General features: G+C 41.8%; 2 protein-coding genes across 2 annotated transcripts; one reads left to right on the top strand and one right to left on the bottom strand.

Annotated features, from left to right (window-relative positions):
- Positions 1 to 301: 301 nt before the first annotated feature.
- Positions 302 to 14,059, bottom strand: LOC140377173 (von Willebrand factor A domain-containing protein 7-like). The gene is made up of 17 exons (XM_072462498.1): positions 13,867 to 14,059; positions 11,526 to 11,662; positions 11,114 to 11,258; positions 10,795 to 10,888; positions 10,259 to 10,387; positions 9,047 to 9,233; positions 8,746 to 8,915; positions 8,558 to 8,670; positions 8,374 to 8,490; positions 4,784 to 4,957; positions 3,582 to 3,714; positions 3,360 to 3,512; positions 1,839 to 1,931; positions 1,440 to 1,711; positions 1,224 to 1,357; positions 983 to 1,136; positions 302 to 741 (listed from the first exon to the last, which is right to left on the bottom strand). The coding sequence occupies exons 1-17, from the start codon at positions 14,047 to 14,049 to the stop codon at positions 364 to 366; spliced, it is 2,766 nt and encodes a 921-aa protein (XP_072318599.1). The 5' UTR covers positions 14,050 to 14,059; the 3' UTR covers positions 302 to 363.
- A 3,659-nt stretch (positions 14,060 to 17,718) lies between these two features.
- LOC140378115 (prostaglandin D2 receptor 2) lies at positions 17,719 to 21,172 on the top strand. Its single transcript, XM_072463796.1, has 2 exons — positions 17,719 to 17,763; positions 19,807 to 21,172. The coding sequence occupies exon 2, from the start codon at positions 19,814 to 19,816 to the stop codon at positions 21,155 to 21,157; it is 1,344 nt and encodes a 447-aa protein (XP_072319897.1). The 5' UTR covers positions 17,719 to 17,763; positions 19,807 to 19,813; the 3' UTR covers positions 21,158 to 21,172.
- The last annotated feature ends 62 nt before the right edge of the window (positions 21,173 to 21,234 follow it).

Here is a 21,234-nt window from a genome sequence, read left to right as displayed (position 1 = left end):
GCATAATTTGTCAGTGCATAATTGCTGTAAACTGTCCAAAGTCTATGGCTGAAGGATGATAAAGCTAAAATGACAAAAAAAAAATCCTTTAAAAGAAATAATAAAAACGAATTCACACAAATCTTGGATTTAATGAAATGATAGTCAATGTAGTATCAATCCCTTTGTAATTTGTGTTTAATAATTTTGGGCCCCTTGGAAATTGGTTCATCTCAAGGGACATTCTTTAAATACATTTTTTGTACGAGTTTTGTATGATTGTAAAATATAGATAGAAGATAATCTTGCACATTATACGAAAGAAGGCTTGACAGTATATTTTGTTGGTCAAAACGTACATTGTATTGGCAAAAGTTGAAAAATCTAGTTTGGCCTGACCATAAACACTGAAAACAAAAGTGACAACATAAGCAGAATGGACAGTTTCTCAGCAGAAGCACTTGCACTGCGTTCAATAGAGTGGTAACATCTTCCAACGTTTCCAATTTTATCCAAGGCTACAATCTCTACCACTTGTGAACAGCAGGAGGCGTTGTATTGGTATTGAGCAGGATCGTCGCTAATGACTTTCGTTAGAGTCCCATTGCCCCGCTCCAGGTACACATTCTCGATACCGGTGCCGTTGCTGTCGGTGAGATTAGCGACGAGTTCCCAAACAAAACTGTTGCACTCAGACACATCTTGAGGACAGGTCTTTTGTATGCTGATAATTTCACACAATGGCGGGTTGAAATCGGTAATCTAGAAGACACAAAAGGATCCTTGGGTTTTAGCCATCTATTTGTCAGTTCAAAAATATCTACCATAAAAGTAAAACTGTTAAAACATCTGCTTTTTTAACATAGTGGTCCCATAGACCTATATAAGATCTATATTATGGAATTCATCGTATTAAATTCATTTATGGAAGGAAAAAAGCATGGTACCAGAAATTGTTTAGAAAATCTTTACAGCCTACACTAATTACTTGTTTTCTATGTACCTTTTCGAGAACAGAGAGTCTAAGAACAACATAATTGGAGTCAGAACCAAGAGATGCATCCAGTGTCAAAGTGACGTCTGTTCCCGAGACTGTGCCAGCAGGGGCCGTTATGGTCAACGTGGCATTGGTGTATTGTCCTGATGTCAAGCTGAGACTGTACAGAGGAAAAAAACAAAAACATGACTGGATGTTGTCCAAATTGTTGGAAGAGTTCCATAAGTCAAATGTTTTACTCTTTTACCTGCTTGGGTAGCTCATTATGAAGGCCTTGTCATTTTGAGCATTGATTTTGTATTGGCCACCAGCACCATTTGTAAAGACACCAAAAGGCAGTGTGAATGCCTTACCTGGCTCCATACTGCTGGATACAGTAGCCTAAAAAACATTTTAAAGTTATAATACTGTCAGGCTTGGTTTGATGAGGCTCTGATGAGCACTCAGATTGTTCCAAACCAACCTTAATGTTGACTTTGGAGACAGCCATCTGAGTGGTGGACTGCCGCTGGAACTCAGTGTTTGAAACTGTGTCTATTCCTTTCAGAAGGACCACAAACTCTCCTCCGGGCACAACAGGGACAGTGGCCAGGATCCTTCCATTCCCCATGTCGGTGAAATTATTGGTAGAAACAATGCTAGGTTTGGTCACTGACATCAGACTAACTTCTGTGATTTTCAGTGAATCTGGGCCTTCTCTGCCTACCACAGGCAGCATCAGATTAGCAGGCTGACCTGAAGAATGAAGCAATAATGTAAAGATTTTATTTGTCATTTCACAGGTCACAAAAAAGTGAGAAATGTGTCAGTCATTAGTTACATCTTTCTAAAATTTTATTTAAATTGCTTTGTCGGCTATTACCTTCTTGTGGGCGTCCTGTTACCACAGCGTATCCTGGGTGAGGGCCCTCAAATTGTTCCACAAAGTCGTAAATGAAGGCAATTGTGCTCTGACCTGGCAATAGACAGAAAGGTCAAATATCTCAGCGATAGAAACATGCTGCGCTCAAACATTTGACGACTGAATAGCATATTTATTTTTACTGTTTGGCCACAAGGCAAGAATTGTTGTTAAAAGTTAAATACATTTCATGAGCTATATATGGGCAGCATGAGATGCTTAGAGGTTAGAGATCTGCCTCTCGTGGGTCATGGATTCGATTCTTGGGTCAGTCCAACATCGTCTCTCCGGGTTCTTCAGCCGCCTCCCATCGTCCAAAGACATGCATGCAAGTGTTAGGTTAATTGGTGAAATTAGTAAATGAATGGGTTACCCCCCACGAGACCGAAGGTTCACAAGTCCGAAGGTTTTAAAGTTTCACTAGTCCGAAGGTTCGCTAGTCCGAAAGTTCCTCATAGGCTAAAGTGAAGGTGCAGACGGCATCGGGATGTAGTCAGTCTGTAAAATGCGCACGAAGCACAAAGACACGCACTGGGGCTCGTCACGTTTAATGTACCAGCTGCTCACAGGTGACACCGCAAGTTGTACTGTGTATGTGAAAATAACAAGGGAACATCTCGAATCCTCCGCTTTATGCCTTCATTTGATCATAAGTATAGAAATGATATATGTATATATAGAAACGCGTGATCCGATCACCGTAGGATTGGTAGTCAAAAAGGAAATTCAGCTGGCCAAGACGGGAGTGTCTACAGAGCCGCGGCGCGCCGCCGAAACTGCTGGGCTATTTGAGTTAATTCATTCATTAATAATACGATAAGGAGCTCAGGCTATGCACAGAAACAAGTCGGTTATAAAAAAAATACGTGAGTTTAATCATAAAAAGTGCATCAACACTAGAAAAGTCCAAAAAGCAGTGTGTGGGGCAAAGGGAGGCGAGGAGAGCCCGCTGCACGGAGACACAGCTTTGGTGAGGAGAGCCGCGAGGAGAGCCCGCTGCGCAGACACACATCTTCGGACTTGTGAACCTTAAAATTTCGGTGAAATTTTTTTACATTTCGGTGAAATTTCGGACTCGTGAACCTTCGGACTAATGAACCTTCGGACATGTGAACCTTAAAATTTCGGAATTTTCGGACTCGTGAACCGTCGGACCAGTAAACCTTCGGACTCGTGGGCAGCCACCAAATGAAGGTGAGACTGAATGTCCAATGTTTCAAGAGAGCTGCTTGATTTGTAGACAGCTAAAGAGGATTCAAATAAATAAACACTAAACAAAACATGAAGAAAAAACAAACACTAAAACGCAAGACTCTGATATCCATCTCCAGACTTTGAACCTTAATGTGGTCAAGATTACTTTAGTTGAAATATTAGCCTATTGTATATTAGCCTATTGTATATGTGTTAGTACCCAGAGAAAACCCACCCTGACATGGAACAAGGAAGGTTGTATAAATGTATAGATATGTCACATCTTACCTGAGACTTTGATAGTGTATGCGTTGCTGGACGTGAGGCGGATCTGCCAGCGCCCTGTAGCTCTGTCAGCATTTAGAGTACTGCGCCAAAGGTTTCCTACAGTTTTGATGGTTGCCAGAGAACCACTGGCTTGACTGCTACTCTGGGTCACACCTAAAGTACAAAATAGGGGTCATCATCGATTCAACTGTTTATTTTTTCTCTGTGTCTTGTTGTTTTTACCAGCCGGATTTGTCAGTGTAAAACTAAGAGATGTGCCAGTAATGTAGAAGGTGATGTTTTTCAGGGAATCATCCAGACTGAAGGAGAATGTTTCAGGCTTTCCAGGGTCCCTGGCTTGTTGTAGAATTGTCACCTGAAAAAAACAAAAACCATTAGATAATAGGTTAAATTTATCGTAATCTACGAAACTACGAAATCTACATTCAAAATAAGTAGGAGAGAGACAGTAGTCTTGTTCTGATAGATGAAGAATGGGAACGTATGTATACAGTGCATCCAGAATGTATTCACAGTGTTTCAGCCTCATTCCAAAAAGGATTGAATTAATTATTTTCTACAAAGAATACCCCATAAAAACAACTTGAAAGTTTACATTTGTTATTATGGGGTATTATCCAAAATGTGGAAAAAGTGAAGCGCTGTGAATACTTCCCGGATGCAGTGTACTTCTCAATGGAGGACCACAATATCACCCACGTTTGGAAATAATTCTGTTGGAATCACAACAATAACACCATGTCAAAGTGCACACTACTCACAATAGTGGTTGCTGTGTGGTCCAACATTATCATGTTTGAGGAATGTACTGTTCATAAATATTGGCCTGAGACAAAGCACACACACTGTTTTCAGCATTAGCACCAGACTATTGTTGATTTGAGCCTCAAAACTCCTGCCATGTACACAATAAATGGATATCTTTAAAGCATACATGTATTCCTGGCGGTAGGGAAGGTAAGGCCATAATGCCGACAATCAAGGACTGGACTGAAATTAGAATGGGCATTTTGAAAATGATGAAAAATAGATAAATAAATATAAACATAATTTGAAAATGGAAACATTTTTTGGGACCAAATGGAACAGACCACATGACTAGGACTATTTTTGTATGCTTGGAATACGTGTTTAGATGTTTCCCCTCTTATTTTGGTTCTGTTCTGTTAGTTTGTGTTAAATAAATAAATAAATAAATATATATATATATAAACAAAATAAAAATAAATGTATTGCAATGCATGCCTTATTGTTTTATGTTAGCTTCTTAATTACAAAGCATATCTTAAACATTAACAGCATTTTAGATGCAATGCCAATCGGTTCAGTCCACCAATAGATTCAAAATAATCTATATACAGTATTACCCATTTTATTTTTCTGTAATTGAGAGTGAAAAGTCTAATATTTTTGCACAGTTTTACCAGAGCAGATGTGGATGTGTCCAGGATGATATCAGTTGCCTGTGGAAGCTCTTCCTTGGTCACTTGAATGGCCTGTCCTCCTGAAGCCAGCGCCAGTTCTCTGTAGTCATTAAAAGTTCCTCCCCCGTTCGAGCGACGTCGTCTCTTCCTTAGGTCTGTTATAAAAAAATTCACCTGTGGAGGTTCACACAGTGTTAGGGTACGTCCTGGTTTGAGACCAAATTAGTCCTGATGTAGACATGGTTAAATCCTGTGACCACTGCTCCTGACATGTTGCCCCGGCTGCATTGAAGAATGGGTCAAATGCAGAGGTCAAATTTCCCTACAGGAACAAGTGTACCTTACATTACCTTACCTTAGTTAAGTTCTGATCTAGTCCCAGTTTAGTCCAATTTTTATGTGGGGTATACATACGTGTGAATGCACCTTTGGTCAAAGGGTCTCAAACTGTGGTTCACTTTCCCTAATCCCTAAATTCTCTAAAGGCTTTAACAATACATTGGTGTCTTTCAATAAATTGGAGTAGATAAGATAAGATATTCATTTATTGTCCCACATGGGGAAATTTCATTGGTGCAACGCAGGTAGATACAGAGGTAGATACAGAAGAACAGATCACTTATAGGAAGTCTGAAAAACACTTTCAGTAGAAGATCTCCTATAAACAAAAACTCCAATAGACAAATAAATAAATACATAAATACCATTGCATGTGATCACGACAGTAATTGCACATGAATATGTGTCACGATGGCACATTGATTGCACATGAATTTCACAGTAATTGCACATGAATTCCAACAGTAATTGCACATATGACAGAATTGCACATCAGTATTAGGTTAGGTCAGTATTGCAAGTGTTCAGGACTAACAGTGTTTGTTATAAAGTCTGACAGCAGCAGGAAGGAAAGACCTACGAAACCTTTCCTTCACACAGCGAGGGTGGATCAGTCTCTCACTGAAGCTGCTCTCCAGAGCGGACAGAGTGTCCTGCAGGGGGTGACACTCATGGTCCAGCATAGATGTGAATCTAGCCAGGACCCTTCTGTCCCCCACCTCCTGCACCGTGTCCAGAGCACAGCCCAGGACGGAGCTGGACTTCTTGATGACTTGATGTCCAGTTTCTTCCTCTCCCTCTCTGTGACGCTGCTGCTCCAGCAGGCCACACCATACAGGAGGGCTGATGCCACCACAGAGTCGTAGAAGGTCTTCAGGAGTGGCCCTGTCACTCCAAAAGACCGGAGTCTCCTCAGGAGGTAGAGCCGACTCTGGCTCTTCCTGTACAGTGCGTCTGTGTTATGAGTCCAGTCCAGTTTGTGGTTCAGATGAACACCGTGTCCCGTCCCTGGATGTTCACTGGTGAGGGGGCAGTGGGGTGGCGTCTGCGGAAATCCACCACCATCTCCTTGGTCTTCCCGCGTTGATGAGGAGGTGGTTCCGCTGACACCAGTCCACAAAGTCCTGCGCCAGTCCTCTGTACTCCGCATCATCGTCGTCCGTGATGAGTCCAATGATAGCAGAGTCATCAGAGAACTTCTGCAGGACACAGCTGTCCGTGTCGTGTCTGAAGTCTGCAGTGTATAGGGTGAAGAGAAAGGGCGCGAGGACAGTGCCCTGGGGCGCCCCCACACTGCAGGTCCGAGTGTCAGACACACAGTCCCGGGCTCTCACAAACTGGGGTCGGTCCGTGAGGTAGTCCAGGATCCACTCTGCCAGGTCATACTCGACACCAGCCGTCTCCAGCTTGTCCCTCAGGAGCAGCGGCTGGATGGTGTTGAAGGCGCTGGACGATCGAAGAACAGGATCCTCACAGAGCTGCCAGGCTTTTCCAGGTGAGAGAGAGAGCGGTGCAGCAGGGAGATGACGGCGTCCTCCACTCCAGGAGGTGCCAGGCCGATATGCACTGCAGCGGGTCCATGGCTGAGCTCACGGTGGAGCGGAGGTGGTTCAGGACCAGCCGCTCCAGTGTCTTCATCAGGTGGGACGTGAGAGCCACTGGCCTGAAGCTGTTGAAGTCTTTGGCGTGCGGTGTCTTAGGCACAGGTACCAGACAGGAGGTCTTCCAGACCTGTGGTACCACCCTCAGCTTCAGGCTCATGTTGAAGACATGCTCCATAACTCCACACAGTTCATCTGCGCAGGACCTAAGGAGCCTGGGGCTGATGCCGTCAGGTCCTGCTGCCTTCCTCACTTTAATCCTCTGCAGTTCACTCCTCACCTGTGCTGCTGTGACAGTCAGTGGTTGGCAGGGGGACGGGGGATGGGTGAGTCCAGGCGAAGTGGGGAGCTGATGGTCCGGGGCAGAGAAGCGAAGAGGAACAGATGCAGGGCATTGTCCAGCTGTGGAAGAGGGAGCATGCAGCTGTGCAGGGGGAGGGGCGGGCGACCGATCAAATCTCAAAAAGTGAGCATTTAAATCATTCACCCACTGTAGACCCCCCTCTGTCTGGGCAGGGGGGATTTTGAAGCCCGAGATGGTTTTCAGGCTTCTCCACACTCCCTGAATGTTCTTCTGCTGCAGCTGCTCCTCCATCCTCCTCTTGTAGCCGGCCTCAGCCTGCCTGATCTTCCTCCTCAGCTCCTTCTGCACAGTCCTCAGCTCCTCCTTGTTCCCTGACCTGAAGGCTCTCTTCTTCTCCTTCAGCAGAGCCTTCAGTTCACTGTTAATCCACGGCTTGTTGTTTGGAAAACACCGCACCGTCCGGGAGGGAACAATGTTCTCAAAACAGAAGTTAATGTAGTCCGTGATGCACTCTGTGATGGTGTTGATGTCCTTCCCATGTGGGCCATAGAGCTCAGTCCAGACAGTGGTGCTGAAGCAGACCCTCAGAGCCTCCTCGCTCTCAGCAGACCACATCCTCACCTCACGGGACACCACACGCTGCCTGCGCACGATGGGTTCATACACAGGCCTCAGATGTACAAGGTTGTGGTCCGAGCTGCCCAGGGGAGGGAGGGGGGGAAGAGGAATAAGCCTCGTTGGTGTTGGCAAAAAAACAAGTCCAATGTTCTATTCTCTCTGGTGGGGCAGGTGACATACTGGGTGTATGTTGGTAGAACAGAAGAGGGAGAAGCGTGGTTAAAGTCACCAGAGATGAGGAAGAGAGCCTGTGGATGCTGTGTATGCAGCCTACAAGTGCAGGAGTGCAGTGCTTCACAAGCATATTCAGCATTGGCAGACGGGGCCACATAGACTGCGATCAAAATCACATGTAGAACTCCCAGGGAAGATAATATGGCCTCATGCCAATAGCCAATAGTTCAATATCCTTGTTACATAGCTGCTCCCTCACTGTGCAGTGTTCGGGTTTGGACCAGCTCGTGTTCACATACACCGCCAGACCTCCACCTCACCGATCACTGATAAGTTCCATTTCAGTTCATTTTTGTGTTGATTTAGACCCTATAAACTTGATTATCAGATTTGTGTTCCAAATGTATTCCTTATTTCTTAATTTCTAATCTTAGTCTTTAAAATGATTTAGAGAATTAGGATTATAAAATTGAATTATACTAAATGACTGGTACTATATATAAGGGTTCATATGTCACACACGTTTGTCAGCTTTTAATATATTTCTTTTTTACCTCTGACTTGGTTCTTGTTCTGAGAGCATCAAGTGTGTCTTGTAGGTGGGCGTCTTTGGCCTCGGCATCAGTAAACACAAAGATTTTAGAGTAAGAAGGGGCTGTCGTCAAGGCCAGCTGCAAAACAACCACTTTTTTATACATTTGCAACAACAATAAAACATTATGTTCTTATTTGATATACCTGAATACCAGAGTAACACATCTCAGGTGCGTCACCGCCTCCATTTGCACCGAGTTTAGAAATTTCCTTTTTCATGACCTCAGGATCTGCTGTTTTTATAACTGGTCCAACTTCTATATGTCAACAAAGAATCATGGATTAAGTTAACCCAATTAAATTCTCCAAAATTATCAAATAAAAGCTCATACCAGGGTCATTGAAGGGCACCAAAATATACTCAGACGGCTCATCCTGTGTTCCCTTTTTCTCGTCAATGATTTCATATATGACCGTTCGGGCTTCATCAATATCATCTGACATGCTGCCTGTTGTGTCAATGACAAAACACACAACGGAGGAACGGGCAATGCCCAGTATTCTGCAAAAAAAAGAAGCAAACATCCCTATCATGTTGTGTAAAAGGGTATAATCACAGAGCGCAAGAAAGACAACATGGTGCACAAAAACGCTCTATTGGTATGGTAATTAACATCAATAAAACAGACTAACCTGAGGAAGTCGTTGTCACCTGCAGCCAGGCGAATGTCCTCCAGCAGCTTTAGTGTTGCAGCCGTGGCCACCTTCACCGCTGCATCATGGTAATCCTGGTTATCAGGACGCCGCTCATCTTTGTGAATTCCCCCACGAGGAACTTTGAAACTGGTCAGATCAGACCAGCCACCGTGACTGCATTTACCTGCACAGTGAACCAGATTTATTATCTGCAGTTTATTTTAGGTAAGAGCATGACAAATTCATTTCTGAATGAGCTATACATGCTTTTTATTTGGGTTGAAAATTCTGTTTTGTTTCACTTTATTTAATTACATGTAAGTCGCACCTTTTTTCATAGTTTTGGCCAGGGTACGACTTATACTTATAAGTATAAGTGATATTATTTGTAATTTTCACACTTGCAACCGCATTTCATACACCAGTGCAACTTATATATATGTTTTTTCTTCTCTATTATGCATTTTTGGTTGGTGCCACTTATACTCCGGTGCAATTTATAGTCCCAAGAAGGAGATCATGGGTTCGATTCCCGGGCCAGACCAACATCACATGATCTCTCTGGGTGGAGTCTGCATGTTCTCCCCGTCTTACCGTGGGTTCTCTCCGCGTTCTTCCGCTTCCTCCCACCGTCCAAAGACATGTATGTGTTAAGTGAGATTGGCAATGAATGTGAGAGTGAATGTTAGTCTGTCTCTGTGTTGACCCTGCGACAAGTTGGCCACTGTCCAGGCTATACCCCGCCTAAGGCTCAAAGTCACTGGGATAGGCTCCAGTCACCCGCGACCCCGAAAGGGTACGAGCAGTAGAAATTGATGATGTTGAATTACATAGTTTTAAAAAGTAGACATAAGCCAGACACAAACAGACCATGCATTTCTCTTATTGGTTAATTTGTCACACAATCTGAAATTGGGGAGAAAGGATAGGATTCCAGACCAAAACGTCTTTGTAAAGTACACAAACCCCTTGCGACCACATTGAAAGACAGCTGTTGACTGTTTCTTTGGGTGAAAAAGGAAAGGATATAGAGGATGTTTGGTGAAGTAATGGTTAGAGTTGTCAAGTGGGAATTGTGGACATGTTCCTTGGTATTAGAGAAAAGCATATAGAGTTTAAATCATCTTGGAATAACCATTGTTGGCTGAGAAGGATAATTTTCACCCAAAGTGAATTTAAAGCAATGTGATATGTGTTTTTCACAGGTACCATGAGGTTTTTCCTTTGAGTAGACTCCCATGTATCCGGATGTCAGCATCCCGTGTTGCAGGATGTCAGAAAGGATTTGATTGGGACAAATTCCACTGACACAGTCTCTGCAGGTGGGAGTGTTCACATCTATGACGACAACAACAACCACAGTGATATTTATTTACATATATCATCATCATCATCATCATCATCATCATCATCATCATCATCATCATCATCATCATCATCATCATCATCATCATCATCATCATCATGATGTAGTAGTAATGTTGATAATAATCATGATAATGCCTTACACTTGTCTCTCAGTATACTTACTACTCAAAGGCAAGGTGGGTGAAATGTCCAGCCAAGAATACAATGTGCAGGTGTACTGGACTAGTGATCCAACCACTCACCAACTCCTCCAGAATTTCAAAATATAATTGTTCCCAAATGTATTGATAATTTATACATTTTTAAATTGCAGTTGCAGTTGAGGTAAGATATCTTTATAAGACATTGTTCACTATTTGGAGTGAAACAGTACATACCTGCTATGTTTTCTATAGGAAGATCTGGACGAATGAGATTGAGATATGGCTCTTTGTAACCCAGCTCCACCCAGTTACTGTGGCTGTAGAAGTCCTAAAGGTTCACAGAAAGACACATTTGCCTGAGTTAATCAGGTGTTTTTAGTGATATACAGGCATTAATCACTACATTAAGTTGAATATTTTTTCTCACTGTTTTGACTATTCTTTTGCTATCAATTAACTTGATCCGTATTTATTTTAAGGTGGAAACCCTTGAAGCACGATGTCAGTCAGCCTGTGGATACTGTTTATTTAGCCTTGTTTCTGCATTTCTCACCTGCAGAGTGTGAAGGACCCTGCCCAAAGTCTCCCTGGCGGCTTGGAAGTTCTCATTACGGATGTTTGCTTTTATGGCCGCGACTCCCTCCGTGATCAGACTTCTCCCCTCAAGGAACGCCTCGGAGTTGAAGTGATGAGGGGCACTGACAAGGAACACATATACATGTTATCTTGTTTTACTTTGAATGAAAGCTAGAGGTATGTCAGTAAGTTGTGACATGGATACTTCAAGTCACTAACAGGGATTATCATTTTCCTTTTGGATATTTTTTTAAAAACACAATGTAATCAATAAGAAAAACTGTCCACTATTTGCAAACTATAAATAATATTACAAACCAATGAATACTTTAATGAAACTTGATATATATCAGGAGTAGAAAAGTGGTGCATTTTCTACCTAGCGTTACCTTGCCACAAAGTCTCTGTCGACTAATCCGTTTTGCATGTAAATTTCCTGTAGAGCTGAGTGAAACTTGGCCCCTGACACATCACCTTTGGCAGTGGGACCCAGACAGGCCTGCACTATCTGTTCAGGAGAGTTTCCCTGGAAGTCAGACATACATATTTGCTCTTACAAAATAATACAATTGCTGATCGTTAGTGAAAAGGACGTAAAAGCCAAGGACTTCAGATTTAACCAGAAGTCATGTTATCAGCTTACATGGGACAACAAAATTGCCTGCACTCATTAAAATTAATGGACAAATGTATCATCCCTGAAACCTTGTCTTTTTACGACAACTTCTGGATGACTTTTGCAACAATCATAATTTTTCATTATATTATTAGGCCCGAGCGCCACAAGCTGGCGAGAGGCCTATTAATCTCGTAAGGCCGTGCGAAGCTTCCAAACACTCACTAACGCACTCCTTCACTCACGCACGCCCCGTGCATACTAATTAGTAGAAGGAAAATGGAACATTACCGTTGTAAATGGGCGAAGCCCGTGCAAAAGTGCGCACTAAACGAGCACTTTACACTTTACACATCACTTTACCCAATGTAAAGCACTCATTTGCGCTAAGTAGCTCACGAATACGTTCCCCATCTCTTGCATGTTCCGTGCATATAAGCATGTAATGCAAAAATTGAACATTATTACTGTATAGAGGGCCAAAAACACAAAGTGGGCGGAGCCCACTCAAAATTAACGAAAGTACCCGTCAGTGACCAGGGACCCACACCATGAGGTAGGAAAATGTATAGTTTATGATATTTGAAAAATGGGAAACATTTCTTCCTCCTCGGGACCAACCCCCCTATTTTTCACCCAGTGAACATTGACGAAAAGTCACACAAATTTGCACACCTCTAAAAATCGTGCCTCTCTACATTCTGGCTATTTCCCTTTTCTGAAATAAAAAAAATGGCGCGTCAGCGCCCCCAAATGTACCAAAAATGCATTGAGATAGGAAATGACCCAAAAAAAATCTGATCCTAGAATCATGAAATTTGGCGCAGAGGTAGATGGTGACAAGAGAAGTAAAAAATATTATTACGGCAACGCCGTCCACCCAACCAAATGTCGGCCATATTGGTTCAAAAATGGCTAAGCATGACTCGGGAGTTTTTCCAAACGTCGTACTTTTACGAACTCCTCCCAGGGCGTTGGCCGTTTTATCCAAATTTCATTAATACCTCTCACGGTCTCTGAGCGGCGAAGCCGCAAACTTTAGCTAGAATTTCAGAAATCTCCCAAATTTAACATTTCTGCCGTTTGCGCAGATTAAGTCTGAATTGCGTCAAATTAGAATCAGTTGTTAAACTCTTTGCCCTAAACCTCCTTGAAGTGAAATTAATTAATTTGGCGCCACAGCGCCCCCTACAGATTTTATATGGAGGTTAAATGTTTAGTTTTGCGAAATTATCTGAAATTTGACACAAAACTCAATTTTGGCATCCCCATCAAAAAAGTAAATGAGACCCATGTCATAATTGTTATGGCTTTGCTGTAGCGATGACCGAAACCTCCCATGTTCTTCCAATGGGGAAATCATCAGAACATGTTTACACTTTAGACTTTCACAAACTCCTCCCAGGGCGTTAGCCCTATTAACCTGAAATTTGGTGAGACTCATCTTCAGGTGTGGACCATCAAAAGTTATCCACATTTTTATTCAAAGAGTTACGGTGTCTGTGCGGCAAAGCCGCACATTTTGCCAAGAATTCAAAATAAAATTGCTTTTTGATGGTAAAACAAAAGGGAGAAGATGTGACAGCGTCACAGATTCAGCAGTAGATGTAATAAAAGGACAATTGGGGCGCGTTGGCGCCCCCTCCTCTTGCGGCGTGGCATGCTTTAATGTATTTTTGTTTATTTCTGTTGGTAAAGGCGGTATGGACGATTTTTCGGCGATTTGAGAACGCAGGCGGAAGTGCGCATGCGCACTCCCCCGTGTGGACCGATACAACACACACGTGCGTTTGTTTATTAGCGCGACGGAGCGCATCGCATCTCTCGTCTCCCGTACATTTCTGTCCACTTCTGCGTCAGCTCGAACTGTCTTTCTCCGTCTTCATTTTGCCCCGTACACTGAGGGAACTATATTATGATAGATCCATGCGCTTAGGCACGCGGAAACGTGGGGACGAGCCTGACGCGGCTGCAGGTGAGCGATAGGTGCGTTTTATGATTGATACGTGGCAGGACAAATGATTTATCCACGCCACGAGGAAATATGATAAAAAATTTGCTGAAAAAAATTGTCCATACCACCTTTAATATTCACAGTTTTTTATAGAAATTACCGTAGGTCTGAACTCATAACCGTTGTTGTCCAGCACCGCTTTGCATGCCTCCATGGCTGCCTGTAGCAATGCGGTCTCAGTGATAGAGACATGAGTGGAGGTCCAACCCCCTGTCGACATAAAGGCCAGGGCGCGTCCTGTCAGAGCGGCAGCCAATACAGCGAGTCCCAGCAGAGGAGTCATGGTCCGTCTGGGAGATAGACAGTTAGGATTAAAAGATCATTTGACAATTAAAAGCAGGAGCACGTTTGACATTTTCAAATTGACAAAGAAAAGAAAAACGCCACAAGCTTGCAATGTCTGTGTCGACCCTCAGTTGTCCAGTTAGGTTCCATAGCAAAAGAACATTTATTCTGACGATTGAGTCAAAGTTTTACAAGTGAAAACGTTTCACCGCTCATCCAAGTAGGTTCTTCTTTTCATCTAACTGTTAAACTCACACAAGCCAGTGGTATACATTTGGGACTATCTGTTGTTAGTTGGGTCCATTGAGCTTCCCTGAGGTGTGAACTGTTACTGAGTCATTACCTGAGCCATTCATTTCTGTATGGTTGGATATGGATAGATGGATATGGATTAGATAGATGGATATCAGTCCGAAACTACCTTTTTTCCTATGCCAGGGTCTGAACATTTCCTCAAAGATCACACTGTTCCGCACAAGGCTTGTAGTTCTGTCCATTGGATGTTTGACATGAGCGGTAGATAGCAGTGCTAAATTAGTGGAACCAACAACGCCACCCAGGGAATGGGGCCCTGGGACCACAAATTAAACTACAGATTTAACTCAAATAAGGCCGCGCTAGGTCTGGACAATAAGAGGGGTAGATTTATTACAAAGTACAATTGTTTTATTTAAATATTCCAAAAGTTAAAAATAGACATAGTAAAACAGGTTAAAATGCAAGTTAGACAAATTCAGTTAATGGGACAAGCACACATGTAAATCAAACAAAATGAATTAAACAAAATTCAAAACAAAAACACGGCAAGCCATGCAAAATAGGTAAACAAAATCAAACAAAGCAACATAGATGACAAAACACATGCAACACACACAGGCGGGACGTACCCAGATGTAAGTGGAGACACACAGCAGTTTTATTTGTGAAATCCCTTTCGTTTAAAGTGCGTTGTGCCTATTCCCATGCATTTATAATCAGTTCAATTTGAACTGCTAAAAAGGTGGTTAACAACAAGAAGTAGATGTATTTTAATAGTGGATAAAACAACGGCCTCTCTACAGGAGCTGGCAGCCTGAAGGGGCCGCGTGCCGAGCGTCTCGTGCCTAGAAACGACACACACGTTAATGAAAGCAGTGCAAAGGCTCCGGTGTAGACTGGGCTCACCTGTCGGGCAGAGGAGCGCGCACCCACGGGCAGCAAAATGGGGAAGAGCCGCAGATTAACTGCGGCGTGATCCCAACAGCCCAGGGTCTGTATCAGAAAAATTAATGAGCCGCGGCCCATAGATCAACGCGCCAGCGGGACAACGTGTATACAGTTCTCACCCGAAGAGAGCTCCAAGACCACCCAAGCGTGCCCAAGCGTGCCCAAGGCACACGCGCTCAGACACGCAGGGGAACAGTAGCGCCAGGCGGGTACAGCCCTGAACGGGAGATGGGCTTAACTAGGGCAAAAACTTAAACAACGCGCGAGAAACTGTGGAGACCAACCTGATTAAAAACTGTCAACGCGCACACGAGATGGGAAAAGTCTGCCCAAATCTGCTCCAGCTGCGGCACCACGCTGCCACCGCAAAGCCCACTCGAGTCTCAGGTGGGTGAGCACGCGCCTTGACATGTCACAGGATGTACCAGTTTTTGTTTTAAAGTATTGGTGCTGGGTTTGAAATAGACCAGAATGTCATGTCTAAAAATCCTTTGGAGCTTTTCAGAAACTTGTCATCTTATCGGCTAAAAAACGCTGACCTTGTTTATTTGTTTAAGACAAAAAGCATCTTGGTCTGTTGTCATGGACAAATTGCTCATTTTTAAACTCATCGAAAGCCACGGCAATATACACATGGACACTAGATTTTTTTTTTCAGAAATGTGTTTGTTGTAAATATCCAATAAAAAACACATCTTTTGAAATAAAAAAAAATAAGGAAAATAAAAATATGATAAACTGCTATTGAGCGTTTTATCACGAAGTCATGTCATGTCAGTAGGTCTCCACTAGAGGGCCCTGTAGTGTGTTTGAAGAGATCTGATGGTTTTCTTTCCAAAAGCCATGTTGTCAGTGTTTTTAATTGAGTTATGCAGAGGCTATATGTTCTTGTATTATTATTATTTGGCGCGTTTCAACTCCTTAACGCTTTAACCGATTTCAACAAGTTATATCTCATTACGATCGCTTTCACAGTATTACATGTGCTATTACTTTTGATATTTGAACAACTTGTACTTTTTGCAGTATTTTCAAAAATATTAGTACTTTTTCCCCATTGAAATGAATGGGGCATTAGAATTATTATTCTTTAGACTTAATTCTTTTGACTTTATTCTTTAGACTTTATTCTTTCTGCCACAACTCGGGTATTTTTGACACCCCCCTACAAAAACGAAAAGTCGCGGGTCACCGAGGCTCTCTCTTTCTCCCTGCTCAGGTCTGCGTTCAGCACAATCTTGCAAAAAAAACTTCTATTTGAATCGCAAACTACGCAATCATCAACGTTGCAAAACGCAGCAGAAAACATACACGGGTGGGAAGGGGGTCGTGCGGGAAGGCGAGAGCCATCATTGCCGCTAGCGCAGCTTTAATGTAATTTGTTGTCAATTAAATCTGACTTTTTATAGTTTTTTGTAAGTCGTACCACCAGTACTACTTACACACATATAGTACTCTTACACACGTTGTACTTTTACGCAAGAACGCAGACGCTCGCAATGGCTTCAGCCATTGCATATTATCTAGTTAATATTTGGTCCCTTTTCAGTAAATGGTAGATAAACATAGCTTGCAGTGTAGTATTTAATAAAAAGATAATAGATATCTTTATATTTGTTTATTTCAAATGCATAGATTGATAATTATTATTATACTTTTTGACAGTAATGGTTAATTGTCTTATCCAGTATGACATAATAAAGTAATAATGTAATGTAATTATAATGTGTATCATGCATTTGTGGTGAAATTGTCTAGTTGTGCTCTCCAAGTATCCACCAAGTATAAAAATCTGAAAAAAAGAGGTTTACCATTTTTCGTTTCTTTTTCCTTTAGCTTTTTTTCCTTTTAAAGGCACCCGGTAATAGCAATTATGCTGTTACTACATTCAAATAAAAAAACAACTATATAGATAAATGGTCAAATATCAAAATACAAAATTGGAAGCCACACCTAAAAAAAAAACACTTTTTTTTTGACCGTTTTGTGTTTTTTGCACAGATTTTTCGACTGAATTAACTTACTTACTATACTACGCATAATTCATTCACAATCTTGATTTACAATGACTGGCACCAACCCATTATTTAGCCAAATGTTCTCTGCAACAGACTGAAAGAAATACAACTGCTTATGGTGTCTTGCCCACTGACACAAAATAGAACTAAGAGGGAGGAGTTGACTTTTGTAAACAACTGTAACCAAAATGTATGGATGACTTGTGGTATTCATCATCACAGACAGTTTAACACTCATTACCGCTATATATTACTTGAGCCTGTATTTTAAATGCTTTACAGTTATTTACATTGCCATTTCAGCCTATTTAGTTCACACGCTCCGTCATGCACAGAGGAAGGAGGGGCAACCAGGGCTGACTGGTCTCTTCAGCTCTAGGTGACAGAACTGGATGGATATGTTTCTTGCGAAGTGAACGACGAGGCTTCAACGAGACAAGAATTTGAAAAAAAGAAAACCTAGTTCCTGTTTGCTGCCAAGTTTAAAGGTCAATTTTAACTTAATTCAACTTAAATACTTTGCCTTTGTTGAGGTTAATTATGGCTTTAGGGTGGTTTTGGACAAGTCATATCTTGCTGTTTTTTGGGGACATATTTGGACTTCAGACAATGATTCTGTATTTTCTGTTTCAAGTTGTTAAGACGTGTTTAAACAGTAGAGCAGGGCAGGATCGAAATCACATGAATCTGAACATTCAACATAATTGGTAACAGCTCAAATGTCTTGTCCTTTGCCAAGTTGCAATTATACAAAGACTATACAAAGACATGTTCTTAATAAACAGCTTACAGTGATTAGCCTTTTGTTTGTTTTTTGTTTTTTTACAAAAGCTTAAGTAAAGTTATTGAAAATGTTGCTGTTGTGGATCATTCACAGATGTTTGGGTTTTCAAATGGAGATAGTGAGATCATAGTATTGCAATGGGAATATTGAGTCATTGTTTTCATGTGGAGACAAGGTGTTTTAATACTGAGCTCATCAACTTGAAGCGTTTTATTATATTTACCTAACTAAGTCACTAGATTATACAGACAAAATAAAAAGGATTAGAACATTAGACTAACATAGATTTGCTGAGAATACTTACAAACAAAATTATATTCCTGCACTTTTGTGATTGGTGTTCTTGTCCTTTGATATTTTGCGCGATACTTGAACCTGTTACTGCACGTTTTAGCACAGCCTTCTTTATCATAATATTGTCTAAATATTGTCATTAGGATACAAATATTTATTGAAATATTAATTAATAAATGGAGTAATGTCAGAAAGAGGCTCTGGCCTTGTTGAAAGAGGTGATTTTAGTCTAAAGCCAATGTTAAAAGGATTAAGTAAGCTTATATAATGTCACAACAATAACTTTTGATTGGCCATATATTGTTTCAGAAAATATCACAATTAACTGTAATATTGAAAGTACTTTATGCCTCTGAGACAATAATTTAAAGCAGGATAATTCTGGTAATGTAAGATATTATTGAAAACAGTTGCAACAAGTAAATTGCAGAAATTAAATTATTCGACCTTCTAGGTGCTGCTGTACTATAATTCTAAAATTGTTTTATCAGTTGTTTATTGAACGCTAAGTTGATAAAGTAATGATTGTGACTCATAACTAATGACAGTGTTTTAATTTTTGACATTTACAAATTGGCATTGATTCTGTGCTTGTTCACAACATGATCTTCTCACACTGTTTGAGCCGTGTAGGCTGTGATCTGGTATTCGGTTGGACCAGAGTTGAAACAGGAGCTGACATGTTTATCTCTGTGCAATACAGAAAAATGCATTCCTGTGTTTCCCGCCAATAGATGAGAAGAATCCATCTCAGTTTTAATGTTGGCAGGATTTGTGCAAGACGGTTGACTAATCAGTTGTTCTCTAAACCAAGTGTTAAAATGTGTATTACCACTAAAAGCAAGACATTAGAAGTTGGGAAAAACATTACCAAGTTGAGTCATATTATTTGACGGCATAGCAAAGGAGAAATAATTACTTCCAGGCATCTATTTAATTATTGTGTTTCATCTACTGTGCCGTATTATCACGTTTGTTTCATTTTAAACACAGTGAGTAACAATACATAAAGCGATACACAAATAACATCTGCCCCAGTTTGTCATGTTTCCTGGTTATGGAAAGTCTAGAATTACCCATAAAGTTGCATCAGATTCCTCAGTGGAAAATGATGATGCTGATATTTGACTTTTGTGGAATGATGTCCTAAAACTGCATTTGGCTCAAGCACTAACAGAACAAAATGGATCCATTATGAAAGTATTGGCGGTAACTCAACATGTTTTAGATGCCTTAAACATCACACTGGTCTGGTTAAAAGCAAATCTATTCAACAATAATCTCAGAAGTCCAAATGAATCTCTTTGAAGTAAGCAATTTTCACAATTCTAGTAAACTTTTATTTAACCACCTTCCACACTTACAGTTTTAAACATCAGAACAAACAGCCTTCTTCACCTTCCGAATGTTATTATGGCATTTATTAACTCATTTTATATCTTCTTTCTTTCAGATTCTCAATGTCCAACAGCACAGGGGCCCCGCAGCAGGTCCCAGCCTGCCCCCTGCTCCAGCTCATGATAGACCACAGCCTCAACAACAACACTAGGGCTAACATAGTGCTGGTGTGCATCCACGGCATGGTCTCCTGCCTGGGCATCCTGGAGAACGCGCTGATCATTTGGGTGGTGGGCTTCCGTCTACAGCGCCGCACAGTCGCCTCTGTGTGGGTGCTCAACTTGGCCATTTCAGACTTTTTAGCGACTTTAACTTTGCCATTTTTCACATACTACCTTTCGTCCAACCACAGCTGGGAACTAGGACAACCGCTTTGTAAAATCCAGGCTTCAATATTCTTCCTAAACATGTTTGTATCTGCGTTTTTGTTGGCTGCGATTTCCCTGGACCGCTGCCTCCTCGTGGCCAAGCCAGTGTGGTCCCAGAATCACCGCTCAGTTATTGGCGCATGGAAAGTGTGTATTATAGGCTGGTTGTGGGCTGTAATCAATACTTTCCCGTACTTTCTCTTTCGCTCCGTTACTCAGAAAAAGGATATGAGAAAATTGTGCTATCATAATTTTGCCCTATATCTAAGCTCTCCAGACATGCTTGAAAGGCATTGTAGGATGAGACAAGAAACCACTGCCATTTCCAAAACGTTGTTCGCTTTCCTCATCCCCTTGGTGGTCATTGCTGGAAGTTACAACTCAATAGCGGTCACTCTGAGAAGAAGACGATTGCGACGGAGAGAAAGTGCAAGTCGACTAACCAATACGCTGATTGTCCAAAGCAATGAGACACCATCAACAACAAGAGCTAACATGTTTCTTAAGCCATTTGGGGTGGGCCGATCAACCCCATTGACGCCAACCACCCCCTCTCCTACCACATTGTCCAGTCAAAACCAGCTCTCGCAAAGTTTCACCAAAATGGTAACGTTTGTCATTGCCGTTTTTGTACTTTGCTGGTCTCCATATCACACCTTCTGCATCATTGAAGTAATTGCAGAGTATTGGAGGGACAGCTCAGACTTTGTTCAAGTTGGCCTGCCTCTAGCCACAACCTTTGCCTTCTTAAATCCAGTTTTGAACCCCATTCTGTACGCCTTTAGCTGCCCAAATTTTTGTGTCCGGATACGCCAAAGTCTCGGGGCGGTTTTTGAAGGGTTGGTCGACGAAGGAGGAATACTGCTTGTGCCAGGGAAAAGTTTAAGGGCGCATATCAAGAGGAAAAACAGCGAAATACCTAGGTATCAACGTTCTCCAAGTCAGTCAACAGACAACCAGTCCCCAGTCAAGAGTGACTTCAATCCGAATATACTGACAGAGGAACAAATAGACGAGGAAACCCCACCAAAAAGCTGATAAATCACATTTGCGCAATGTGAATTTTTCAAACGGCTTCATGCAACAACAATTAATATTATCAGATTTTATGGGTA

Source organism: Eucyclogobius newberryi, unplaced genomic scaffold, assembly GCF_026437365.1.
Source record: "Eucyclogobius newberryi isolate DKJ021-1_F unplaced genomic scaffold, fEucNew1.0.hap1 SCAF_4, whole genome shotgun sequence".
NCBI classification, from domain to species: domain Eukaryota; kingdom Metazoa; phylum Chordata; class Actinopteri; order Gobiiformes; family Gobiidae; genus Eucyclogobius; species Eucyclogobius newberryi.
This window is presented reverse-complemented; position numbering and strand designations above follow the sequence as displayed.

Bases quoted from the DNA above. Each gene is read 5' to 3' on its own strand.
- LOC140378115 (XM_072463796.1), top strand. From the start codon at position 19,814: ATGTCCAACAGCACAGGGGCCCCGCAGCAGGTCCCAGCCTGCCCCCTG.
- LOC140377173 (XM_072462498.1), bottom strand. From the start codon at position 14,049: ATGACTCCTCTGCTGGGACTCGCTGTATTGGCTGCCGCTCTGACAGGA. The intron at 1,932-3,359 runs GTAAGATGTGAC...GTCTATTGCCAG, and splicing joins ATACACTATCAAAGTCTCAG to GTCAGAGCACAATTGCCTTC. The intron at 1,137-1,223 runs GTAAAAGAGTAA...TCCTCTGTACAG, and splicing joins ATAATGAGCTACCCAAGCAG to TCTCAGCTTGACATCAGGAC.